Below are 15,429 nucleotides of genomic sequence, written 5' to 3'. Positions count from 1 at the left end.
CAAATGTTCTATTTCACAAGGAACCAATTTTTTTTTTGTGAATTTCGCTTCATTTTAAACATTTACAGACCCTGTAGAAGGCACGCGAACTGTTTCTTTAGAGTTCAAAACAATTCAAGAGTTTTTTTTGTGTAAGCAAACAAGAATAGTCTATCAAGGAGAGGAATTCGGAACCTTTTTATGTTATCGCGAATTTAACGTGAGACATTGACGGTACAGTGAAAGCGAAAGCACCCCAAAGAAATATCATACTGTAGCTTTTGTACTCTTCGTTATATGAACGGACTTGTTTGAAAAAATAAATTGTTCGAACTCGTGTAAAGTCGATCCCAAAATACATACGGCGGAATAAAATAACATACAATGTTGATTGACACAACTGGAGAGGACTCTAGAGGAATGTTATTATTAATTTTTTTAAATCTGTGAGTTAAATAAAGAAGGTCTTGTGCTTCCGTAAGCAATTAACAATTTTTAAATAACATGTAAATTGTTTAAAAACTAGATTAAATCGATTTGAGGTGACATTGATTCCATTCTTTCATATGGGGATGTCACACGATGAGAAAAGTCCCTTAAAAAAAATTTCTTCGTTTTTTTGAAGGGTATCCTTTGACAATGAATACTATGTCGGAATTACAGATCGTGTCTCATTTTTGTTTGAGTTTTGATACCCCTGAATGTCGATTTGAATTGTGTTACCAAAGAAGGAGCGTCTGCCTTTTTACAATAAAGCGATCTAGATATGCAAAGTACGAAAGCTATTAAATTCCGTTTAATATATGAGTTGAACTAACGATTTCGTAGTAGACCCTTTTAAAGGATTTGAAGACATGTAGGACAAGATCTTATTACAGTTCTTTAATGTTGAGTCTGTTTGATTAAGAACTGCTTTTCTTGAATTCCTTTATGGGTATAACGCGTGTTGGAATAAAAGCAATCATTGGGTTTAGAACCCAAACATATTTTTGTAATAGGCTCAAATGCTGGATATAGTAATGAAATCATAGTAAAATGTTATAAATAAATTATGAAAACAAGCTGATGTATTTGTTTGCGTTATAATACTTTTCATAAATAAAGCCTTCAAGTGTAAAGAGTCGAGGGTATTTTATGGTTCTTTATTAAAAGTATAAACAAATTTTTCTAAAATCCTTGTTTCAACTTTGGTGAATGAATTAAAGCTTTTTACAAAATTTAGAAAAAATTAAAAGCAGCGAATCAATTTGTCTAATTTTAGTTGAGTGCTTAATTGTTATTGAACTAATACTAACATGAAGATACAAGGACCACGATAGTTGGAATACATATAGAATGGATTAAGAAGCAGGTAATAAAAATTCGAATAAGCTTTATGCAGTAAAGAAAAAATCCGTTATAAACATGGTTAGTTTATCAAAAAGAGAATTGGGTTCATTTTGTGTACCTTGTGGTCTAAAGCAATAGAATAGTTTCAAGTACGAAAAGGTAAAAGTTGCAGTTTTACTTGTCGTTTTCTACAATGCTTTCTTTGCTTTCATTTAAATATATTCAGGATTTAAAATATCTCTAAGAGTGGGATAATACTGCACTGCCTTGGCGTCTCCGTGGTCATATGTGTAAAAAAAGGATTTGTTGCAACGAAAGTCTGCATCAAACAATTCGCAATAGTGTTTTTTTTCCAGGTGTTGCGGTAAGACTAGAGGTTGTGGTAAATTAAATCTCCAAGAAGTGAGTTCGTATTTTAAACGACGCTTTTGTCTTTCATTGATATCTATTAATATGTTTTCGAAAGGTATAATGGCAACACTTTTCTTTTGAATGCAAGCTGAATGAGCATTTGGAATCGCGTTTTGGATCAAGGTAGTGGGCAATTTTGGTACTGGTTGAGGCAACACACCAGTCTCGCCGAGAAACGTTAATTCCTTTCGAAGTAGATCACAGTGTGCTCGAGTGAGTTGTAAATTGATGTAATCATACCCAGTAAAGCGCGTATTCGTATCTAAAAAATTGTAGACTGTTTGTGATAAGTTTGTAGAAGTATGGGAAGTTGTTGACTCGAGTTTAGAAAATGTCAAAGATTTGCGACCGGGTGTAACAGTAGTAAGAAAGTTGCGCGCATAGCTTTGGAAGAAGGTATGTAGAGGAGGGTCAAAATAAAAGATGTTGTCGGAGTGATTGGAAAGAATCCCAAATAATTTTGCTGTATCGGTATTTTTTGGGGTAAATATTACAGGGGGAATAACAAATTCATGCGATATGCTTTTTGAAAACGTTAAGGAATAACATAATAGAATTTCCAAAAAGTGATGAAAACGATTAAGTGGTTCGCGTAAAACTCCTTCCAAAGGTATACCAGCAGCTTTTTTGATTAGAGAAAACAACAAGAAATGCTTTCTTTTTTTTTTCATAAAAAAAGAAAATAATAACTTACATGGACGTATAGATAATTTGTGATATTGGCGCCATCCCAATTCGTTTTCATTAAATAAGCAAGACGGAGTTATTAGTAGAATTAAAAAGAAAAGGATTTCTTTGGTAAAGCCAGTACTCTTAAGCCGAGATCGAAGACAGGCAAGTGAGTTATTAATAAAAGAATTTTGTATCAACTGTCTGGAAATGAGAATGTTCAGCAAAATAATATCAAACGAGAAAATTATCAAAATACTTTTTTTTTAAAATGATATCACTTCGACATGACAGGGTGAAGGCATAGGGTTGTAACGATGCCAAAAGTCGACGTTGATCGGCTGCGCTATGTCGTTTTGGTATTCGGCAAAACAGATGAGTGAACAAGAGAGACAACGCAGTAGTCGTCTGGGAAAAGAAATATCCTTAATGTAGAAAAAAAACTTGTTTTATTTTACTTTAGTATTTGCAGATGAAAAAACAATGCAGTCCACTTGGCAAATAATGTCTTAACATTAATATATCGTGTGAATGCATGGAAGGATATGTCACTTATTGCTCACCCGTCAAGCAGCACATTTTGACAAACAATACGTCCGAAAAAGGTATCTAATAAGGTAGAACAAGGTACGATTTGATTTGTTGAGTAAAATTACTTTATGAATGTTTTCTAGTAATAGTGTTTGTAGAATATTAGTATCTAAAGATCTGCACGATAGGAAATCCATAAGAGAATAGTACGAGGATTCACTGTATTAAGAAATGGAACAAAAGCAATTCAAACCAAAATAAACCCTTGCAGAAAAAGACACTTGCCTTTCTGGTTCATGAAGATTCGTTAATGCGGAATTCAAAATTTCAACATCTTGAAACATCCGGTCCGCATGATATGTTCCCCATATTTCTTTAATATCATCCACCGTAACATAGGAATTCAACGGAATACTGTAAGACATATAGAGACAATGGATTTATATTTTTGTGTTTTTATTAGTAGAGAAGTTAAAAGTTTACCCTGCAAAGCATTCAAGACTATTGAGTGCTAAACGCATATCACCATGACAGTACGCTACTAATTGGTGAATTGCTTCTCCATCAATGTTTAAATTTTCCTTATTACAAATAAAATTAAGGCTTAACAAAAACCAAAAATCCATTTTTGTTTTGATTGAAAACTCAACGTTACCGTTTGATTATTTTTGTGGAAGAAAACATATCAATTTTTAAAACTTTAACATGTTTGCGAAAATCCCGTAAGACTCGGTGATAAAGATGTGTGCAAATACATATAACGGGTCTGAAAAGTTAACAAGAATCGCTTTGTTACGTAATTCATGAATAGTTTAAATGTGTTACCGTTTAAGAATAGAAACCAAACCACTCTTGTCAGTAACGAGAGACAATTTCAAAAGAGCGTCAATGGCATTAGAGTCGGCTTCTTCAATTTCATCAATAATTAGCAAATTATCCCTAGACGCAATAAGTCACAATAAACCAAGAAATGGGGAAAGGGAAATTCAAATGCCCTACCTGTGTGTTTTTGTATTCATTGGTGCACTTGCGAAGAAACATGCCATTGTGCTCGAATCCAGTCCTACTACGTTCTTAACCATTGAAATTAAGCGCTCTACAGATAAAATAGGTTTCCACAGAATTAACAATAAAGGAAAAAAGCGTTACCTTTAGATTTATATTCTGAAGCGGTAATCTCTATAACATTATATCTAAGATAGACACTTCAAAAATGTAAGCCAATGAGATGTTTACCCTGCTTGACGTGCTAGAATTCTGGCTGCAGAGGATTTTCCAGACCCAGATGGGCCTGCAATAAGCACAATTGAAGACATGTCTACCGACGATTGTTGCGCAGCAGCAATCTAAAAAAAAATGTGTCAATGATTGAATAGGATACCATTCCTACAGCTCCAATATTTTTCATTTCAGGTTCCGACTTCGGTTTCATTATTTCAAACGTTTTTAATAAATGAGTGTTTTGTTTATTTTGGATGTTTTCACTAGACGTTGATTTCGTTACATCAACCTTATGGCAACCTTGAGATTTTTTAATTTTGTTTAGTAAAGATAACAATTGACGATTGAATGATTCTTCTGATATAAGATCAAGAAATCTGAAGAAAAAAAAAACTGCTATCAAAAAGATGTTAAGTGAAACGATTTCATTACGTTTTAGGTTGATATTTTTGATACCAAATTTCCCGAATGCCGCACATAAGATTAAGATGACCTAATTTTTTTTGAGTGGATGTGGATGACATATGGATGAATTGGCTCGGTTGCAATCTATCTACTGGTCTATGCAAAGGCAAAAAATTAAAAGTCAGTGCATTGCGTTAAAAAAAACTAAAATTGATAGTTTACAAATTACTATGCGTATTACTTGTGCTTCATATCGGTCAAGGAATGATAACCTTCGTTAGAGTCTTTGTTAATATTCATAAAGTCTGTTGGTCTTTTCTAAAATAAAATTCTAAAAATTGTTTTTTTTTTAAATAAGAAAAAATACACCCGTATAAAAGCTAATGTTGAGTTTGTTAGCGATTGTGGAATAGGGTAACGAAATTCAAGATACTCTTCGTTGACATTTAACTAATAAAGCAAGGCATTCAGTGATGAATCAATTGTTCTACCCCAAAAAATTTACCAGTGTCTCGTCAATTGAAGGAAAACAAAACGAATGTGGTCTAATTGGATGGCTTATTACATTCGTACGGAGAAACGTTTCTTGATTCCATTCGCTTTTTAAAAGATTCAATGACGTAAAACTTAACAAATTAGGAGACTTAAGAAAATCTTTATTAACAGTGTGACTCTTATGACGAATGGGGTTTAACGGGGTAAAGGTGGCTTGTTTTATAAAAACCGGAAAACGTGCACTAGTAAACTTTTATAAATACAACATTTTGTAGCTTACTGTAATTTCTCTTCTCATAAAGGTTAGTACTTGTAAAACATTAAAATCAAATAGGATTTCTGTTGTTATTTTAGAATTCAACACTTACTTATTTAATGTTTGGGTAAAAGAACTACCCGAGTCACAAGTTTCAATAGTAGTCTTGGTTAAATTCAAACGTTTTTTTAATATAATCTTTTGACGATTTTCTTTAAAAGCTTGATCTAAAGGTCGTTTAAACCCCTTTTTTTCTTCAGGATGAATTTCTGTTATAAATGATTCCGTTGACATATTGGATCGCGTCGTTACGTTATCCATTTTCGTGAATTGTACTATTCATTTTAAAAAATTCTTTTGTATCATGTTGCCTTTTACTAGTGCACTGTAACAACAGTGTTGTAGCTGGTGAGGTTTTAAAAAACAAAAATATTTGTTATTTTCAAAGTATCACTTTCAAAACAATGATATTATGCAAACAATTTAGGATCATCCTGTAATGTGAGATCCTCCAAAAGATGACACAATACAGTATTATCCTCGTCTTGTTGATCATTTATAGATCTGTTGAAAAGAATGAGTAGTTTAAATACTATGTTATTGAAAATACTTACATTGGGTTTTTATAAAAATTAACTTCTTTTTGTAAAACGACATCATCTTCCAAATCGCATTTGAATTCTTCCAAGTCCATATGTTGTGAATTTTTAGGTTTAACATTTGAAGACATCATATCTAAGCGTTTTAACACCCACGGTCTTTTTGTCATACCAGTTTTACGTATTTTTCGAACTAAAATCACATCTTCTTGTATCTATAGGAAGAAAAGACAAATGATTTTATCGTATCAAAACATTAAAGAAAAGAAAAGGTATTCACCTTATTGGTAACTCCAATGTCGTCGTGACTACCTCCTAAGTTAAGAGTTGTCAAATCATAGCCTGAGCAATGATCTCCAACGCGTAAGACATCTCCTAAATGAGAACGAACATTGTATTGTAAATCATTAACACCGAAATCGGAAAGTCGAGCGATCTGAATGTATGCTACGCCATGTAAAGGCAGAGTTAAAGTTGTGTTAGGTTTCTTTTCGTCAAGAATAGCATCCGAGTCTTTAAAATCATGAAAAAAAGCATGCTTTTTTTTTTTTTTGATTTTCCCGCATCGTGTTAAAGACCGTTTAGTGGCAGTCGAACTCGTTTCATGCGATTGACTGACCGTTTCAATATTAAGAACCACAAAAGATGTTAAATGACGTCGTGTTAAAACTACAATTAAAAAAATTATACAGACGCCTTTGGTAAGATAAAACCAAGAATGCATAGCTTACTACTAGAAAAAGGATGTTTCCAAAATTTGTCTTCCGCGACAATGAGAGAACGATGAGAAAAAGGGTCAACCAATTGAAGGGTAGTAGTGGCTCGAGCACACAGTAGAAAATTAGAAATTCCACCATAAATAGAAGTACATATTTTCGGTGGAACAAACACCTGAAATGCAAGAATTGTTAGGAAAAGTTACTAGAAAAAAAAAATAAATATATTCATACTAAATCATCTTTACATATAGGGCAAATATCAACCAGAAGGGTATGCTTATAAAAAGCAGTATTTGATTTTGAATCATGAGATACCAATTGCTTTGAACTTTTACTTCGTGTTAATAAATGGCATTGAACGAATTCTGCGAATTTTTGAGCGTTTGAGATGGAAGAGAATTCGGCATCCATGCCATCAGGAGACTCAGTAATTTTAAGTGTATTCTAAAAAAAAAATTGTGAATCAAAAAAGTTAGTTTTTTGAAGAGAAAATAAAAATACTTCATGAGCTTTATGTTTTAAGATCACTTGTTCTAAATACATCAAGGAACGTTTATGTTGAACTTTTTGTCGAATTTGAACAACAGCTGCCCATGTATGCGGTGTGAAAGCTTTTTTACACTCATCACATTGTGTTGGTTGAATAACGTATTCAACGATACAGTTATGCTCGAGAATAGCTCCAGGAACAATTTCTTTTTGAAGAGTCAATCGTACTTTTATACGACGACTGTGGGGCTCGGTATATTGAAAAGCGGCATCGACTAGAATAATTTCACGTAAACTTTGTAATGCTCGAATACGTTTTAAACATAATGCTAAAAGTTCTTTACTTTCCCAGTCACATTTTAACCAAGGGGGTCTTTGATAACGATTACAGTGGCGACAAAACGGTAAAACTAAATTTTTCTCAATTCCTTCAGTTATATCAACAGAATTCGTTAAACAAAACGAACATTGTCCTGTTGGATTGGCTGGTATGATACTACCACAAACACAGCAACTTATGTTTTGTAAATTCTCTAAAATATCTGTCATAGTCTATTTTGAATAAAAACCTATTAACATTTATTAACTTGAAATTAACATTAACTTTTAAAAAAAAAATACATTTACCGCTGACGCACTGTTTCGAAATTCATAATACTGTGTCAAAAAGTCAAGCCTATGTTTCCTAGGTTACCAGAAAAATTAGTGTGTTTTTTGTTTGCCAAAAACAGTTGTACGAAAAGGTTTATTAAAAACTTTAATATATATATGAAAAAAAAAAAAAGAAAAAACACATTAAACTTAAAAAAAAAAGAAAAAGTCAATGTTAAATTTGATTCCAAAACTTTCACCTACTATGAATATATTATTTGGTAAAAGAGGCATACAAAGAATAAGGGTAGGAAAAATGAACGATTGTATAGATGTACCATTACAACTTATTACAAACTTGTATAAACATATTGATGTTACGCGAGAGTATGGTGATGGTAACTATTCTCCTCTCGAGTGGAAAACGTTTTCTGCATTAAAGTACGTGTCGTTTTTTAAGGAAGAAAACTAGTTAATATAGAGAGTGTTAATGTCTTGCTTTTTGTGCATATTGATTTTTCAGGTTAAAAGCATACTATTTGTATGAAGCCTTCAAATACCCGGATAAGTCGTATTTTGTTTTACATCAAAAATCTTTATTACCCAGATTTTATGCTTACATGAAAACAAAACTTTTAATGTGGAAAATGGTGACCTTTTCTGTTTATTTACCTTCGAATCACTTAACATCTTTTCCAATTCTTACAAGTGATTCGAAAATAAAGTGGACAAAAGAACTTGTAGTCGCTTCATGTAGAGACACAAAGGTTTTATAGAAAGTCGTGTATTAGTTTTTTCCAAAACTTTTTTTTTTTCGTTAAAAAAAATGTAAGTTTTTATTACTGACTAAATTTTTCATTAGAATTTTTTTTTTTAAATTAAAAAATAGAATAAACACCAGTACTTTAATTTGACGAAATGTTTGATTTTTTTGTAAAAAAAAAAATATAAAAAAAGTTTTAACATGCTGCTAGCAATTAAAAATGTGTTACAAAAGACTTTAACATATCTTGTATAATATTTTTAATTGATACCCAAGAGTAGCACGTAAAAGCGGATGCAGTAGACTCGAAACCTTAACATTATATGAGCAAGGATGTTAACAATGATATGTTGACTCAATAAGGATAATTGTCTAGAAGGAAAACTTTGTTAGCTTAGCATTTAATAAGAAGGAAACTGCTTACTAATACAAAAGCCAATTAATCATCATCAAGTCCTAGTTTTTTCCTTGCATATTCTATTTCCTCTTTAGCTTTTTGAGCATCAAGTTTTTTTTGCTGCTTAACAGCATTATAATATAAAACAACGAGATATCTGTAATATTTATAATAGAAAATATGCTTTTGAGATGTCGCGTTTAACTCATATGATTAATTTACCGGCCAGCAACGTTAAATCCAGATAAATGATCCACTGCATTTTTCGCGTCGTAAATTCCGTCGTAAACTACAAAGGCTGTCCCACGTGTTTCTGGATTGCAGCCCCTTACAACAATTGAAAATTATAATTTTTATACAACTCGAAATTACTTGCGAATTTGTCGGATAGCTCCGTATTTGCCAAATATATCGTAAAGCTCTTCAGAAGATATCTTATACGGTAAATTTCTTGAAATAATTCAATGATTGAAATTATTCTTTTATATGACGAAACGTTGACTTACCGTACGTAAAGCACTCTACTCACTTCAGGAGGCAACCGAACTGATCGTTTTGACATTGTTTTTTAAAATGCTTATCAAATGAAAAAAAATGTAGAGTAGATTTTAACGTTTTATTGTAATAACAAAAAAGTACAAGAACGAAAATCCAAAACTGTGACAGTTTTTTCTACAGACATTAAAAAGAACTAGAGGCTTGAGCGAAGAGATGAATTAAAAAAACAATTTATTTTTCGATACGAAAAAAAAAAATAATTTAAAAAAATATTCATGACTTTATATTAGTTTTATAATTCACAATTCAACCATATGCATGTGCTATAATGTAAACACTGGATTTTTGAAAACACCAGTGTGGAAGGATTCTATCAGTGTTACAGGTTTGAAAAAAAAACAAAATTTTTTAATACTTTTTCAAGCAGTAGCACTTCAATCAAAAGTGAAACATTTCTTTTAAAATAAAATTATGTACAACGTTGAATTTGCACAGCGACATCGTCCTTTCTAATGTGGCTTATAGCTCTAGCATGTTGTAAACAATGTCGGTTATTTGGTATGATTTCTGATACCATCATAGCATCAATGAAAGTTAAAAATATAATATTTTATTTATTATAAAGTATTATTTCGCTAGTCAATTTCAGGTATAATCCAATCGGTACGCTTTGAATTCATGTTAAACAAATAGTACAGACTACATGAAAACAAAACTTCAAAACTCAGTATGCCTTTGTTTATACACGCAACGTACCGGGATGCAACAGATGAAGTTAAAGGTTTTGAGCCATTACTGCGGTGTACCATTATTGAACTTAGATAAGAAACAGCATCTTTGACGTTTTGTTGAGTTATCATAAAAGAAATAATATCGTTTGGAGTGGGGAATCTGATGAATTTGTTTAAAATAACAAAAAATTCAGTAGTCGTATTCAATCTACCTTTCAGCTATAGCAACCGAGGCAAAATAATCAACACCAGGAATTTGAATGAGTTGAGATATCCAACTAAGAAAAAAAAAATAACCCTTTTTAATATTGTTAAAAAGAAATCGATCTTTACTTTTTGTTAACACCAGCTGGATGTTTTGCAACTAGAGAATGAGTGACACGTGTACGAAACGCGCATGGAGCATGACCAGCCGCGCATTTTTCGAGTGCAATGACCCAACGTTTAATCCAATCTGACTAGAATAGACCTTTAATATTAAAAGCATGGTAGCTTTAGACTAGGTTTTTAACAGAGCTTGATGTGAGTTACCTCGCCTCCTCGTGTAGTCCAATGCACATCACAATTGTATTTTAAGAAAAGTTGTACTAAAAAACTAGGTAAGCCTTCTCTAAAAATTCGAATAACACAAGAGGTGTTATTTCATTAATAATAGAAGTACAAGGAAAATATGGCACCTGCATTGGCTGTAGAAGAAAGACCTCATGTCAATATCAATGAGAGTAAAGTAGCGAAAGGAAGACGTGGGAAATGTTGTGGTTAGACTCGTCAGTGTATGGAGTAGTGTTTCTTCCAACTTGGCACCCATCGTAGAGGTATCTAATGTCTTAAGCGGCTCGTGGTCTGAAGAGAAACGAGTAGTAACGCTAAAAGTACACTAGTCAGTTTTTTTAAAGGAAACGATGATTTCATCAACTTATACGCACACACGTTTGTAAATGGTAATGCATTCGTTAAGTTATTCTACTCAAGTGAACAAGCACATTAAAAGACTCGAGGCGACTACCAAGGAGGTCACTTGTAAAAGTAAATAAGAAAGGCAGCCAGTGGGTTCTAGGTTAAGTGTTTTGGATGTGTTTATAGTGAAGCATTTACATAAATAGTAGGGAAAAATTGTGTAAAGAATAGTACCTTTGAACAAAGAAGATATTGAATCAAAAAAAACTGGAACAATTACAATTCCTTCAAGTACGAATTGACTCTCAGTTGTGGATTTATTCAGAAAAATATTTTGAGAAGAAACATTCTTATGGGTCTTCAATATGTTTAAAATTTTTGATGTTAAGAATTCGTTAGATTGTCTTAAATGTTTGAAAGTCTCAGACGCAGATGTATAAGAGAAGGAAGGAGATAATAAGCAAAAATTCAAACAATCTAAATGAAGGCATGGTTTTTTACTAGAAGCATATACTACAAAATGTTCAATATTGGCATGGATGTCTGAAAGCCCATTGTTTAAAAATAAGGAAGAATCTCTACATTTTGAGGTCACATAAAGAGTGGTCAAAAACTCGTGTTTTATATGTACCATTTTAATAAAAAGATTTTCGAGTTTCGGATGTGTTGATTCTGTAAGACATGCGCAGAACAGGTCTTAGGCATTAGAAAAGGGAGAAAATAGCAAGGGAAAACACAATGGACACGAATTCCTTGTTATTGACTTTTCTGTCGAATTTTTTAGTTGAAAGCAATGTTTATTGATATCCAGGTAATTTTAATAGTTTCACCCAAATCACGCAATTGAGTTTAAAATAATAAATAATATACTAAACTATTTAGAATCAAATAAAAATTTCAACTACTCGTTCTATGAGTTTTGAATGAGGTAATAGTTGTACCAGTGGGAAAAAAAATCAGTGTACTACTACTAGGTGCTTTTAAAAGTAAAAATGAAGTTAAAGTGGTTGCGTTAAAGAACCCTCAAGAGAGTTTCAATGTTTTTTTTCAAACTAAATACTTTTCAAAATCTTTTAACACGACATTGCCTTAAATTGCCCGAGTAACTAATTAGTCTTGAAACAATTTTTTTTTTTACTTTGTTTTAAATTCTTTTAAAATTTTTATACAAATCAAAACCGCATTAAAAACAAATTTCATGGTTTCTCATATCCCATACTTTTTTTGACTGCATTGAAAATGAGGGTTTGAAAAATCCAAAGTTCTTAAACAGTGTTAATTTTTTTCTTTTTCAAATTATTTTTTTCCGAGCTTTTAGTTGTAATGTTTTCATACCATCTTTAAAAAGAGACACGCTACTAATGAATGCAAAACAATGGTACGTACATACTACTTTTCTCTTTAGCGTCTTAGAAAGTAAGGCAAAGATGAGTTCTTTAATATAGTATGTAAAGCAAAATAAATTTTTTGAACTGACTTTTCTTTATGGGTGCTGGGAAGGTTTAATGAAATCTACATATCAAGCATATTTTTTTTTATATAAAAAATTAATTAAACATACTTTTTTAAAATCGGTATTGATAAAAAGAAAATATATCGATTACATTGCGTAAAAATTGATCATAGTATTAGTCAAGCGATCAAGGTGAGAATCCAAGTCGCGCGAACGCGTCGCAGGTACATGTAAGTTGCGTGAAATTAGATCTACTGCTGGAGGTTTCGCAGTGTACGAATCTAAACATGAAAGACGAACATTTGTTGATTGAAACAAGTTGAACAACAAGTGGAGTTACAAAAAGAAACTAAACAGCGCTGGTGGCAAAAAGAAAGTGTGATTCTATTCTTGTGATACAAGGCATGTAAATATGAAAACCTTGTGTATGTTCCAGGTAATTTTAGAAGCAAAAGTAAATAAAAAGTTAGAGTTATTTACTTCTTAACATTAGTAAAGGTAACTTAACGGACCTGAAATACGTTTAGGATGCTCCTTATTAATAAAATATTTGTAGGCCTTTAATTCTAAAATCTCATAGGGTTGAAAATACTTACAGGATGCATTGAGAGCGCGGAACTCGACGAAATCTAAAGGGATTTGTGGAGATGGTAGATTGTTGAGAGTTTTTCTATAGAGACAAGGATACTCGTACAGGGATCGGTGCAAGGAATGTTTTTGAATCGAAGCAAAGTCATAAGTAGTTGTTGGTGGTGGAGGTTCAAATGGTTTCAAGGGTAAATTTCTTGCAATACGCTCTAAGATTGGATCCGTTTTTTGAAACTGACAAAATTGCTTTCTGTTTAAAATGGTTGCAAAACGTGTTGCCATGGTCTCTAGTGGAAAGCGTTCGTCATAGAACATTCCAGCATGTGTGCTTCTTAGTTGTTTTTTATTTTCTATTTCTTTCATCAAAACATGATACCTTAAAGAGACAGGTTTGTTTTTTGTAGTATCAATTCGCAACACGTTGGTTAAAGAGTTCATTTGTATTTTTTAGTTTACGAAAGTAAAAAAAATCCCGTGAGGTTGCAGTTACAAAAATCCTCGGTCAATCTATTATCTAAAAGCGTCGCCAAGTATGTGTTCCGAAGAACATTCCTATGTTAAGAAACTTCAGAAAGTATGAGGACACTTAGTAAGTTGATGATTTAAAGATGTTGTTTTGGCAGTTATGATTGTATGAAAACGTTGTGAATTTTCTGAAGGTCACAATTATAAAAAAAAAAGAATTCTTAAACAATGACTCTAGTTTCACTCGTTGGGTTGTCTTAGTACTCAAGGCTAATTTTCCACACTCTCTTAGGTGTACTAGGGCTGTGCGACATACTTATGTGGATTTTCTCCATTTCACATAATAGTGTTATTTCGATTAAAAAAACAAGTTTTGTTAAGGAGTAACAAATGTTTAAAAAAAAACACTTAGACTATTTTTTAGTGAAATAATTCAGATATATGGTAGAATTATGGAGAAATAAACTTTTGTGTTTTAAAAGTATGGGACTTAGTGCACGGACGTGAATAGGTTGAAATTTTTTGTAAGCCTCGAACTGTAAACATTAAAGCTTGTTGAAGACCCTTATAATAAGGTGTGTTTTTCTTCTAAGACATTACAGATTTTTGAAGGTATATTTGAGTGTACTGTTGTCATGCTACCTAAAGATTAGGAATGGAAACATCTTGTTGATGTGGTACTAGTTCCCCTCAACGTATTCGTCGCGTGTTGGGTCACTAAATGGAAACACCAAAACTTTTTTTCACTCGTTACATGTGTCAAACTTAAAACAAAATGTTTCATAAGGAAATGAAAATTTGGTTCTTAAAAACTCCTTCAAATAAAAAAATTTTGTAGAATGATTTTTTAAATAGAAAAAAGTCTACATAGCACAACTGTTGTACGTTGGAGTGTCACAATTAGGTTTGTTATCGACAAGTGTATGAAATACTAAGGTTGGATGCTCATCAAGAAAAAATTAGTTAAGAGGAATAGAAAAAAAAATATATTTAAAAACGTTTTGTGTTATTCGTAACTCGCGGGTTTAAAGCAATAGCCACATTGGTATCCATGCCTTACTGAATATTTTTTCACAATAAAAAGGATGATTTGGTCATTTAAAAATAACCTTTTCACGTGTCGAGTAACACAAAAAAAATTTATTCATGTTTTGAAAAAATAATGTCACTACATTAAGATACTAATTAACAAGTAGAATTATTGGAAGGAAAAACAACTAGGGAGGTTTCTATTTTGGTTAATCATCGAAATGAAGTGGTGGTACCAAATCTTAACAAGTGTTTAAATAATTTTTTGTTTTGAATATCTTATTTAAAAATGTTTTCCGGAACCGGTTATAGATTTTCACACTTTTTCATTCTCAACGATTATGTAAATCAAAATATATGTATTTTTTTTTTTAAAAAAACAAGACATGAAGAATTGAATTTAAAAAAAAATTTTTGAAATGTTATGAAATTCTCCTTTTCTTTTCATAAAAATAAAACCGTAGCGTATCTTATGTTTTCAAGACATGTATTCAATATATATTGGACTTAATACTCCCAATTTACAGAAATTCCTAGAACGATAATCAAAGAAAAAAAAAAAATACACTCTAAAAATAATCCGGCTAATATATATCACGTCACAAATTTTAATTTAAAAGATATAAAAAAAAACATATTTTTAAATATCTTTTTTATTTACTACATATTTTTTTATGTATAAAAAGTAAATAAGCTGAAAAAGTGAATTTTGAAATTTTGTTAAAATGGTATAAAAGAAATGTTTATTAGATGGGTATTGGAAAACTAGTGTTTTAAAATTCATGATGTCGGTGTGAAATATAAATGCAGGAAATCTTGTAGAGCGAAGAACTTTTAAAGTGTTTTAAAGAGAAAATCTACACTTTTCTTTACTTTTTAATTTAAAAATGTATACGTTTTTTTTTTTTTTTTTT

General features: G+C 31.6%; 4 protein-coding genes and 2 long non-coding RNA genes across 14 annotated transcripts; 1 reads left to right on the top strand and 5 right to left on the bottom strand.

Moving 5' to 3' along the window:
* The first annotated feature begins 113 nt into the window (after positions 1 to 113).
* On the top strand, positions 114 to 1,480 carry LOC128883011 (uncharacterized). Its single transcript, XR_008458679.1, has 3 exons — positions 114 to 456; positions 506 to 752; positions 808 to 1,480. It is a non-coding gene; the product is annotated as an uncharacterized LOC128883011 (long non-coding RNA).
* On the bottom strand, positions 1,293 to 5,617 carry LOC128883007 (uncharacterized). Of its 5 annotated transcripts, XM_054134952.1 has the most exons (20): positions 5,409 to 5,617; positions 5,321 to 5,349; positions 5,051 to 5,253; positions 4,915 to 4,995; positions 4,787 to 4,863; positions 4,573 to 4,701; positions 4,310 to 4,517; positions 4,156 to 4,265; positions 4,069 to 4,098; positions 3,919 to 4,015; positions 3,745 to 3,858; positions 3,575 to 3,685; positions 3,403 to 3,522; positions 3,045 to 3,333; positions 2,952 to 2,997; positions 2,847 to 2,896; positions 2,648 to 2,796; positions 2,414 to 2,592; positions 1,487 to 2,341; positions 1,293 to 1,434 (listed from the first exon to the last, which is right to left on the bottom strand). In XM_054134952.1, the coding sequence occupies exons 1-9, from the start codon at positions 5,615 to 5,617 to the stop codon at positions 4,077 to 4,079; spliced, it is 1,068 nt and encodes a 355-aa protein (XP_053990927.1). In that variant the 3' UTR covers positions 1,293 to 1,434; positions 1,487 to 2,341; positions 2,414 to 2,592; positions 2,648 to 2,796; positions 2,847 to 2,896; positions 2,952 to 2,997; positions 3,045 to 3,333; positions 3,403 to 3,522; positions 3,575 to 3,685; positions 3,745 to 3,858; positions 3,919 to 4,015; positions 4,069 to 4,076. The 5 variants fall into 5 exon arrangements, with proteins under 5 accessions (XP_053990927.1, XP_053990923.1, XP_053990924.1 ...); XM_054134948.1 differs by lacking the exons at positions 4,310 to 4,517; positions 4,573 to 4,701; positions 4,787 to 4,863; ... (2 more) ...; positions 5,321 to 5,349; positions 5,409 to 5,617 and having other exon boundaries at positions 4,069 to 4,156; XM_054134951.1 differs by lacking the exons at positions 4,310 to 4,517; positions 4,573 to 4,701; positions 4,787 to 4,863; ... (2 more) ...; positions 5,321 to 5,349; positions 5,409 to 5,617 and having other exon boundaries at positions 1,301 to 1,426; positions 4,069 to 4,156.
* Positions 5,618 to 5,626: 9 nt separating this feature from the next.
* Positions 5,627 to 7,758, bottom strand: LOC128883006 (60S ribosomal export protein NMD3-like). Its single transcript, XM_054134947.1, has 6 exons — positions 7,116 to 7,758; positions 6,846 to 7,058; positions 6,627 to 6,786; positions 6,176 to 6,564; positions 5,911 to 6,110; positions 5,627 to 5,860 (listed from the first exon to the last, which is right to left on the bottom strand). The coding sequence occupies exons 1-6, from the start codon at positions 7,650 to 7,652 to the stop codon at positions 5,767 to 5,769; spliced, it is 1,593 nt and encodes a 530-aa protein (XP_053990922.1). The 5' UTR covers positions 7,653 to 7,758; the 3' UTR covers positions 5,627 to 5,766.
* Positions 7,759 to 8,448: 690 nt separating this feature from the next.
* Positions 8,449 to 9,575, bottom strand: LOC128883009 (uncharacterized). Its single transcript, XM_054134955.1, has 5 exons — positions 9,361 to 9,575; positions 9,227 to 9,304; positions 9,077 to 9,181; positions 8,882 to 9,011; positions 8,449 to 8,829 (listed from the first exon to the last, which is right to left on the bottom strand). Exons 1-4 carry the CDS (start codon positions 9,414 to 9,416, stop codon positions 8,897 to 8,899), a joined length of 354 nt encoding a protein of 117 aa, XP_053990930.1. The 5' UTR covers positions 9,417 to 9,575; the 3' UTR covers positions 8,449 to 8,829; positions 8,882 to 8,896.
* Positions 9,576 to 9,658: 83 nt separating this feature from the next.
* Positions 9,659 to 11,598, bottom strand: LOC128883008 (uncharacterized). Of its 3 annotated transcripts, none has more exons than XR_008458675.1 (7): positions 11,215 to 11,598; positions 10,761 to 10,926; positions 10,615 to 10,693; positions 10,417 to 10,552; positions 10,296 to 10,361; positions 10,109 to 10,243; positions 9,659 to 10,051 (listed from the first exon to the last, which is right to left on the bottom strand). XR_008458675.1 is itself a non-coding variant. In XM_054134953.1 (7 exons), exons 2-7 carry the CDS (start codon positions 10,889 to 10,891, stop codon positions 9,988 to 9,990), a joined length of 600 nt encoding a protein of 199 aa, XP_053990928.1. In that variant the 5' UTR covers positions 10,892 to 10,926; positions 11,215 to 11,598; the 3' UTR covers positions 9,659 to 9,987. The 3 variants fall into 3 exon arrangements, 2 of the variants coding, with proteins under 2 accessions (XP_053990928.1, XP_053990929.1); XM_054134953.1 differs by having other exon boundaries at positions 10,417 to 10,541; XM_054134954.1 differs by lacking the exon at positions 11,215 to 11,598 and adding an exon at positions 11,014 to 11,120 and having other exon boundaries at positions 10,417 to 10,541.
* A 622-nt stretch (positions 11,599 to 12,220) lies between these two features.
* On the bottom strand, positions 12,221 to 14,266 carry LOC128883010 (uncharacterized). 3 transcript variants are annotated; one of them, XR_008458677.1, is made up of 4 exons: positions 14,129 to 14,266; positions 12,946 to 14,074; positions 12,542 to 12,714; positions 12,221 to 12,492 (listed from the first exon to the last, which is right to left on the bottom strand). It is a non-coding gene; the product is annotated as an uncharacterized LOC128883010 (long non-coding RNA). The 3 variants fall into 3 exon arrangements; XR_008458678.1 differs by having other exon boundaries at positions 12,221 to 12,318; positions 12,371 to 12,492; positions 12,946 to 14,161; XR_008458676.1 differs by lacking the exon at positions 14,129 to 14,266 and having other exon boundaries at positions 12,946 to 14,126.
* Between the last annotated feature and the right edge of the window lie 1,163 nt (positions 14,267 to 15,429).

The sequence above is a fragment of the Hylaeus volcanicus genome, unplaced genomic scaffold, assembly GCF_026283585.1.
Source record: "Hylaeus volcanicus isolate JK05 unplaced genomic scaffold, UHH_iyHylVolc1.0_haploid 12197, whole genome shotgun sequence".
Lineage (NCBI taxonomy): Eukaryota > Metazoa > Arthropoda > Insecta > Hymenoptera > Colletidae > Hylaeus > Hylaeus volcanicus.
This window is presented reverse-complemented; position numbering and strand designations above follow the sequence as displayed.

Excerpts from the sequence above, each read along its gene's own strand:
- LOC128883008 (XM_054134953.1), bottom strand. The coding sequence starts at position 10,891 with ATGGGTGCCAAGTTGGAAGAAACACTACTCCATACACTGACGAGTCTA. Across the intron at positions 10,542-10,614 it reads GGACTACACGAGGAGGCGAG|TCAGATTGGATTAAACGTTG; the intron begins GTAACTCACATC and ends GGTCTATTCTAG. Across the intron at positions 10,362-10,416 it reads CCAGCTGGTGTTAACAAAAA|TTGGATATCTCAACTCATTC; the intron begins GTAAAGATCGAT and ends TTTTTTTCTTAG.
- LOC128883009 (XM_054134955.1), bottom strand. The coding sequence starts at position 9,416 with ATGTCAAAACGATCAGTTCGGTTGCCTCCTGAAGTGAGTAGAGTGCTT. Across the intron at positions 9,305-9,360 it reads AGTAGAGTGCTTTACGTACG|AAATTTACCGTATAAGATAT; the intron begins GTAAGTCAACGT and ends AATTATTTCAAG. Across the intron at positions 9,012-9,076 it reads GGATTTAACGTTGCTGGCCG|ATATCTCGTTGTTTTATATT; the intron begins GTAAATTAATCA and ends TAAATATTACAG.
- LOC128883006 (XM_054134947.1), bottom strand. The coding sequence starts at position 7,652 with ATGACAGATATTTTAGAGAATTTACAAAACATAAGTTGCTGTGTTTGT. Across the intron at positions 6,787-6,845 it reads CTATATGTAAAGATGATTTA|GTGTTTGTTCCACCGAAAAT; the intron begins GTATGAATATAT and ends CTTGCATTTCAG. Across the intron at positions 5,861-5,910 it reads AATTTTTATAAAAACCCAAT|ATCTATAAATGATCAACAAG; the intron begins GTAAGTATTTTC and ends TCTTTTCAACAG.
- LOC128883007 (XM_054134948.1), bottom strand. The coding sequence starts at position 3,116 with ATGGATTTCCTATCGTGCAGATCTTTAGATACTAATATTCTACAAACA. Across the intron at positions 2,998-3,044 it reads TACTAGAAAACATTCATAAA|ATACCTTTTTCGGACGTATT; the intron begins GTAATTTTACTC and ends CTACCTTATTAG. Across the intron at positions 2,593-2,647 it reads GATATCATTTTAAAAAAAAA|ACAGTTGATACAAAATTCTT; the intron begins GTATTTTGATAA and ends TCTCATTTCCAG.